This window comes from Pseudomyrmex gracilis, unplaced genomic scaffold (genome assembly GCF_002006095.1).
Source record: "Pseudomyrmex gracilis isolate BER0280 unplaced genomic scaffold, ASM200609v1 scaffold_612, whole genome shotgun sequence".
Taxonomy (NCBI): domain Eukaryota; kingdom Metazoa; phylum Arthropoda; class Insecta; order Hymenoptera; family Formicidae; genus Pseudomyrmex; species Pseudomyrmex gracilis.
The window spans coordinates 1-8,771 of record NW_018021196.1 but is presented as its reverse complement, the minus strand read 5'-3'; the positions used below and the strand labels follow the sequence as shown (position 1 = coordinate 8,771).

The window sequence follows — 8,771 nt, the reverse complement described above, 5'->3', positions numbered from 1 at the left end:
TATAAATATATGTGTATGTGGTTTTTTTTGTATATGTGTAGCTCTCTAAAAGAGAAGACAGACTATATCAAGAAGTTGAATCTTGGTGGTGCGATGCTATGGAGTATTGAAACAGACGATTTTTTTGGCAAGTGTGGTGAGAAATATCCTTTGTTAAAAACACTAAATGCTGAACTGAGAGGAAGCGTTCCGCCTAAGATAGATTCATCTCAGGAAGAACCTAAACCAGATGAAAAACCGAATGAAAAACCGGACGAGAAACCGCAACATCCTTCCAGTATTTGCAAGAAGGAAGGTTACGTTCGTGATGAAGAAGACTGTGGCATATTCTATCAATGCTTAAATATTAATAGCGTTTATCAAATACAAAGATTCAATTGCCCAAATGGACTAGCCTTTGATCCTCAAATTAATAGTTGCAACTATAAAAATCTTGTTGATGGGTGTAATTAATTGAAATAATATCCATTTCCGCAATAACAATTCTTCTAATTCTTCTAATTAATATATATGACCAACAATATAATAAACAAATATCTTTATATATTTGTAAGCTTTATATATTTTAAATATATAGTTATAACTTAAATATACAGTTAAAACTTTTACATATTTCTTGTATTTCATATTTATACATATATGACCAAATCTGTAGATAGCATCTTTCTAATAATTGACACTTATTTTTTTAGTGTCTTTATTTTGTGTTTACATTTGTGGTAAATATTTACAAAAGGTTTTGTAAAACTCCCATTCTCCGAATTCAATAAGGTTGACATTGTATGTTGTCAAGAACACCTCCCTGAGTAACAATCACAAGGTTTTAGTTGTCGGTCGTTGTTTTTTAAAAAGTTATAAACAAAACCGAGTTTATAAATAAGTTCTTATTTTCCGACATCATTTACATTTTGTTTGTGTTATAAGCGTGTACTATTGACAGCTCACAAGAATTTGCTCTAACCACAAGCTAACAGACGCAAGGGGCAAGGGGAATCATCCGTCCGTTTTGTCAAGGCGGTGGGAATATGCTCAGAACCTACCTAGTAGAGGAGATTGGGTAGAGCGGACGGACAATTCCCATTGCCCCTTGCGTCTGTTAGCTTGTGGATAGAGCAAATTCTTGTGAGTTGTCAATAGTAGGCAGGGGGAGCTACGCCCTTTTGCAGGGGAGTGGCTCCGCCCTTCCTCCTGCGCGTTCCTCGAGAAAAAATAGGGAATAACTTCCGATAAAGTGTTGCTAAAAACCACGTACATACTATTGACATAAAGCGACATGTAATCAGAAGTCGTTCCGTATTTTTTCTCAAGGAAGGCGCGGAGCCACTCCCCCTGCGGGAGGGTGTAGCTCCTCCTTGCCTACATGCTTACAACATGAACAAAGTACGTGAATGTTTCTTTTAAATGTTTACATTATTTACCACCTTCACTGTTTATTTCTTCTCATACCTATAAATTTTTACGCGTTCTTGTTTAGTTTATCGAAGTTCTTTTTGAAGTTCTATATATAAATAATTAAACGTACTTGTATATACAGGGTGTCCATAAAATTTTGACACAGCCGAAGTATGGAGATAGATTGAATCAAACTGAATAGAAAAGTTATTTGCTATTTTGCAAACTTCGCAATAGTTAATATAGAGATACAAAGTAATAAATGTGTACCAATAAACGCGTGAGAAGTGATAATCCTGACTCTGTAGGCGTAAGTGTGTGACTGTCAGAGCAACAAGAAGCGGAGTGAACAAACGAGCGCGACGTGTGACTCGGCTGATTTCGCGGTCAGCCGATATTCGGCGCTACGCAAAGAAGAGAGCAGCGCTTGAGGGATAAAAAGCCACTGCTCTCCACGATCAGCTGACAATCACACACGCATACAGTCAGGACCATCGCTTCTCACGCACTCATTGACACACATTTATCTCTTTGCACTCGAGAAATGACTCTCACTTACCACATGATTTGATACCGCAACTCGAGAGAGCAACTTATTTATCTTCGTAAAGGTGTAAAGATACACAAAATGTTAAAATATAAAAGTTTTATACATTAATTTGTATGTGTAATCATTTTAAGTTAGGATTGACTAATCAATATCCGAAGTAACTAAACGTTTATAGGCAAAGTCCAAAACAGTCTTTTTTTTCGGGTTTTGACTGTTGTGTTTTTAGTCAATCTGAGGAGTAACCAACACGGCTGGTCAAAGTTGAAAACTCTGTGAAAACTTTGTTTTATCACTTCAAACTTTAACTAGTCAATCCCAGATGGGCACAAAATAAATCGGAAGATGTGTCAATCAGACTCAATCAGATAGACTAGTATTAAAACAAAACTAATTCTTTCATGTTATTTTTGTTGGTGTTGTAAGCATGTAGGAACGAGGAGCATTTATTTTGTGCCTATCTGGGATTGACTAGTCAAAGTTCGAAGTAATAAAACAAAGTTTTCACAGAGTTTTTAACTTTGACCAGCCGTGTTGGTTACTCCTGAGATTGACTAAAAACATAACAGTCAAATACCGAAAAAAAAGATTGTTTTGGACTTTGCCCAAAACGCTTGGTTATTTCGGATATTTAATACTAGCCAATCCTAAGATTGCCGAGATTTCGGACTTTGACGCTAACATATATACAGTATATATATTGTGACGTTTTTCTGAGTTCTTACTAATTTCTCGCGTCGCCCCGCCCGAAACAGAAGTACGAAATCGGGACACGGACGGAAGTCCGCGAGATCGGAAACGTCTGTATCAACAGGAGAGAAAAGGATAGTAAAACGAGCACACCACTGCGTCGAGCCGACGGATCCTTTGTAAAAATTCTGGACACCAGACGCGTGACCACGTCGCTTGACACAACGGGCCGACTAGCTTTATTTGAACAGAGAGGGGTTGGGTTTGTACGATAGATAATCAAGACTGTCCCGAACGAATCTCGAATTATATCCGGAATTAACCACACTTTGGATCAGAACATTAATTAACAATTTATTATGATACCGCGGAGTAAGAAACACGTTTACAAAAGAAAAAAAGAATACAAAAATAGAGTTAACAATGTTTACATAGCCATGCGGCGTTCACACGCAAGTAAATAACAAATAAAAAATAAAAGAAAAAAATAATAAAAAGAATTTAATACTACAAATAACGGTATTTGCTTCGCAGGAACGCAATTAATCGCGGAACCAATTCGATATAGAAGTCGTAAGGTCGAAAACTCTAGCGTCGTCCCTCTAGCTTCACTTCAACTAGATACTCTCGGGTGGCAGAATAAACCAAGTACCAAGCGTGTTATGCAAGCATTCAGGAGGATGAAATCAGCCAGAAAGGTTACTCTAACAAAATCGTGCGCTTACAACTAGGCGTGCAAAGGCGGGTCGCAAGGCGTAATATCTACGCCGTCGGACTTACTTGATTTCGCAGGGGCTGGTCGAGCTTACGCCGCGTGCATGCACGGCGCGAAGCTCTCGCCGAATTCCCGTCACTGGTCTCGATGTAATTCAGCAGCCAGTTATAATGCAGCAAGCACGTGCCAATTAGCACACCAGAGTGAAGCGCTCGCGAAATTGGAAGAGCTAGTTCAATTTAGAACCGAAAATAACTGTAAAATTCGTCTGTTTAAAACGGCGAGTCCGCCACACGGAACGAGAGCTATGCACTCTCCGATCCGATAGATCCCCAGATTTGGTACGATATTCCTTTTCAGTTCGGCACAACAGCGGTATTCTTCTACTTTTCGGTATGCTAATCGGCTCGCCGTTCAAGGCGGCCGGGATCGAGACGGTACAATAAATCCCAGGCGAATTCCAAGGGCCGAGCATACGCTAGCGAACGCAACGGCGTATTCAAGGTACGCTCATGACTAGCTGAACGATGCCCGTCGCAAGAAGTTCGCTCGAAGATAACTCACACGCACACAAGACGGACGCAAATATTCTTTCTTGTTGTTCTTCCGAATCGCACCCTCTTCACTCGAAGCAGATTACTCGGAAAATCCACACCAACATGCTTCATACAATGTGATAGCGGTACGGTAAAGTAGCGTGCAATGTCGCAATTAGCGACTTACTTAAACGAACGATAGATCCGCTAGATTGTCAGGTAACGGTACGATAGGTCGGTACGATGGCGTTAGGTTGATGGTACAATAATTAGTTTGATATCCGGTACGATATTTGGTACGGTAATCGGTACGATGTTTGGTACGATATTTGGTGCGATAATCGGTATGATATTCGGTACGATATTTGGTACGATACCCGGTACGGAATATGGCGGTCGCGAAACGATACGATAGACAAACACTTTTACACCCGAAACACAACAAAATGACCAGGATGCTGCTTGGCGCGTTACCGGAACTCCAGGGCTTGTAATACTCAATAAAGTAATTACGCGAGACGCACTAAGCCTACGAATTGATACCACAAAGCCCTGTGAAGTCCGATTCTAGCCGCTGCCGAAAATTCGAAACTATGGCGAAGATTATGTCCTTGCCGGGTATCAACACGCGAGATTCAGCGACTAGCCTCGACACGAGACTCGAGTAACGCGGATTCGTGGCTCACAATTAAACGAGGGCACCTCACCGTATGTCGTCGTCGCTCTCCATCCAGAAAATTCGCTAAGTTCGTCGTTAAACGCTGGATCGTCAGGAGTGCCGTCAGTGCGTCCGTCGTCCACGGTGGTTGCGACCAAGGGAACGAGGATCGCGATCGATTCGGGGTCGATGCGTCTGAGCGCGCTAGGGTCGCGTAGGGTAGGTCGCTGCGGCCAATCAGGTCGCGAGGGGCACTACACGCGACGCGATGCTCGCGCTCGGCGGCAGGACCCGCGGCCGCGAAATTCAAATAGATTACCGGGTCTTCACTAGCAAAAATGCAAGCAGCAGATATTTCCAAGCATTGGATTTTGCAGATATAACAAAGATGCAGCATGCGGTAGCGCAGCAGGATAGCAGCTGCAAGTTAGCAGCGAAAGTTTGCAGCAGGCTTTTCTGGCGACGAAAGGAAGGTCAAAGCTGTCTCCATCGTTGTGTGTGTTTGTATTTCTTCCTCGGCTACACAGCGTCGAGGTTCACTGTATTCGTCGGAGTCCTCTCCCGCGCCGCTTGTTCTTTGAGACTCACCCCTCTGGCCATCGTGCGAGTGCCTAGCTGCGACTCCACGCATGCCCCTCTCTTCCGCTTTCTCTCGCCTTTATCCAACAATCGACGACTCCGGATAACTCCTCTAGTAGTGTGTCCTCGGTGTGATGAGGCGCCAAGAGCATACAAAAAAATAACAAAATAAGCGACTAAATGTAGCGCACGCAAGCAAGCCCTGGAGGATCTTGGCGCTTCTTAGACGGCTCGCACTCTCGGACTCCCGCGATTATTCAAGCTTTTGTGGCGAGGGAAGAGCGACGCGATTACCACGTCACAATATATATATATATTTACAAGATGTCTGATAACAAATGAATCCACCGAAGTGTGTAGGTAGATCGGGTCAATCCGAACAGAAAAGTTAGTAACCATTTTGCAAAAGTTATTGAGATATGAATTAATAAATGTGAGCCAATAAGCGCGCAGGGGGTAATGATTTAGATTATATCTATACGCGTGCACGATTATTAGCTGTAAAGAAAAATGGCTTCTCTCATGCAATGTCTTAGCAACGACAGGCGGAGAAACAAACAAGCGCGGCGCGACCCAGCTTTTAATTAATAAGAATCTATTTATTTTTACCGTATTTTTTAAATCACAGAGTTTTTATGCAAAAAAATGCACTTTTATAACATGCAATAAATAAAAAAACGTTAGTTACATTTAGAATAAACAAATTACTTACATTTAGATTATATTGTAAAATTTTGAAGAGAAAAAAAAAGTATACTGAAACTCGAACCAGCAGCGTCGACATTACTGACCTACACAGAGATAACGATTTCTTTGAATTTAATGATCCGATTTGTTTGACTCATATTTGTTGCATTCAAACAACATAATTTTATACCAAACAACAATTTTGTTGAATGAAAATTATATTGTTACGTTAAAATAAATCAAATTATTTGACGGAAACAATACAAATGTTTGAAATAATTTATTCCAACAAAATAATATTTTATTTGATTTTAATAAACATTATTTAATGAAAAAAAATCATTTTGTAACATAAATATAACATAAATCAGATTTGATTTATAGCATTGTTTGAGACAAAAAATTTCGCGTTGTAAAAATGTACTTTAAATTATAAGAATAATAAATAATTAATAATAATAAGAGAAATATTTTTTTATCTATTTTTATTTATTTGCAGATACATTGCACTGCAATATTTTAAACAAAATAATAATTTAAAGAAAGAATAAATAAAATGCATATAGGATAGCTCGAGAATAAGTAGATAAAAATAATCATATTTTAGTAAGGAAAAAGTAGTTTTGCGGACTGAGTGCAGGGGCTGCGAATACGACGGAGGCTCAAGTTCAAATCCCGCTATCATCTTAGGATTTTTTCAGGTCCTGTCTCTTTCAATGGAGTTCATCGGTTGATTGGCAAGCTGAATCGGGCCTCCAAAAATTACTTCGAGTAAAATCTCGAAGTTGTGTGAGGGCGCAAGCCGCGAAAAAGTTTTTTTTTTATTGAAGTTTTAGATTTATTAACTTAACAAAATACTTTGTTTGAAATTCAAACAATCGTAATGTTTAGTTCAAAATTAAAGTTGTTTGGACTATTTCAATGAAATAATTTGTTTGGATTTAACAAAATTTGTTAAATCTAAAGAAACCATTCTCTCTGTGTAGTACGCTACCGCTACGGTACGCGCTATTCAATTAAGGACGTTCTCCGAATTATTGATTTTCTTAGGATTTTCTTTAAATTTGCGATATACATAGTTTATGATCTTATTTATACGTAGCCTTTTTGAATAATAGGAGTAGCAATGTTAAATTCCAAAATATGGAAGATTTATATTTCAATTTTTAACATAGATTTCCTATGCTGAGCCTTTGTGAAGTGGGGTTTTTTAAAATTACTGACGACAATTTTCTTAGGATCTCTTTAAAAAACAAGTATGTGGTAGTGGAGAGTGTCCTAATTAAAATACGATTTTGAATAATATGGCAAGCAACCCTTTTTTCAAGCTGTAGCTTTTTTTGATTTTTTGGGGTTTTTTTTTGTTTTGCTGGATTTATGTGCGCTGTGTACTGCAGCTATTTTTGAACTTCTGCGCAGAGTAAGCGGGTCTTAATAGTGCTGAATAGCTCAACTTAACTTTGTTACAGCAGTACAAATTTACTCATGAAAAGAGATATTTTAGGTTGCTAACCACTGTATTTAGGTTGCTAACCACTGTAGTCGGAGAACGTTCTTAAACGATCTATTTAATATTTTTGTAAGGTAACTCGAAATTTTCAAATTCGATTTTCTCACGAATGCTTGAGTAGTGCGTCTTATTATTTTACCCTGTAATACTCCACATAGTCATCTATCGATCCTATAAATTTCGTCCAAATCGATTGGTCGTAGTCGCCTCTTGTAAAACTAGAAACCTAAACTTCAACTTTATTCCATGTTTAATAAGAAGATATAATTTAGATAAAAAAGAAAAAGGAAGATTGGCCATATCCATGTATTTGAGAAACATTGTCTATTAAATAGCCAATAGTTTTACGTTTTGAGGTACAAGTAGACAAGGAAAGTATTGACATTATCGACACGGCGCCCGTTGGCGCTACTTACTTGCTAAGGAATACCATCCCTCTTACTCCTAACTCCCCGCATCCATGAAACAAATCAGTGACCCTGACTGTACATAACGTGGAATGTTGCACGCAGCTCGGATTCTCTCCTTCATGTCATCTCTTGTCGTCGGTGCATTGGAACCTTCGAACATTTGATTAATTAAAACTATTATAGCCAGAAAATCAACTTCATTCTTTTTCAAATTCAGCCTGCTTACCGAGCGATTGGTTTTTATTTATGGATCTAACCATTTACACTCAACCGTTATTCCATCTTCGATCTTCGGGGCTATTACGGTTTTCATCGAGTGAAAATGACAAAAGTGAGCAGATCATCTTATTACGATCCCATTTCATCTTGTAAAAATACAATTATTTACGTAAATAAACTCGACACAAAATTTTATGTCAAATATCTGTATCCGTATGCGTGAGCGTCATTTGCACGAGAAAACGAGAAACCTATGAGTCCGCAGTCAATAAAGCTCTGTGTCTTTTCTTATCATAAAAAAAAGCAACAGTTACCATTTGTGCGACAGTCTGATGCAGCCGCGCCAAGTTTTTTTTGTATTAAATATTTTTTATATATTGAAAAAATTGTTTCCTTTGTTACACCTCTGTGTTCTAATAATAAATATAATTTTAGCAAAGTACATAAAAACAACGTTAAAGTCTTACTATAGACACAATTATGTTATTGCATATTATTTTCTATTGTATATATTGCATATTATATATTGTATATTGTATGGTTTTTAACAATTAAACAGGTTCTTAGAGAAAGAATGTTTTGTAGTATATAAAACGGAAAAAAAGTTTTTTCTTACACTTCTGTGTTCTAGTAAATGTTTTTATAAATATATAATTACGAAAAATACAGTTTTGATGGGTTACTTGTTAGTTTCACTAACAAATCGTTTTGTTATCTATATAACACTGACAAGGGAACCTCGCGAACCCGAAAATTCTGATTTTGATGAAACTTTGCACACATGTAAGGGAGGTCAATAGATGAGTATTGACATTTTCCGTTGCTGCT

The 8,771-nt window shown here is 38.2% G+C and overlaps 1 protein-coding gene across 3 annotated transcripts in view; it reads left to right on the top strand.

Moving 5' to 3' along the window:
- Positions 1 to 546, top strand: part of LOC109861172 (chitinase-3-like protein 1) — a 36,925-nt gene extending 36,379 nt beyond the window's left edge. For all 3 annotated transcript variants that reach the window (XM_020440704.1, XM_020440701.1, XM_020440702.1), the window contains exon 5: positions 42 to 546. In XM_020440704.1, coding sequence (XP_020296293.1) covers positions 42 to 453 — 412 coding nt within the window. In that variant the 3' untranslated portion in view covers positions 454 to 546. The remainder of the gene's footprint in view (positions 1 to 41) is intronic.
- The last annotated feature ends 8,225 nt before the right edge of the window (positions 547 to 8,771 follow it).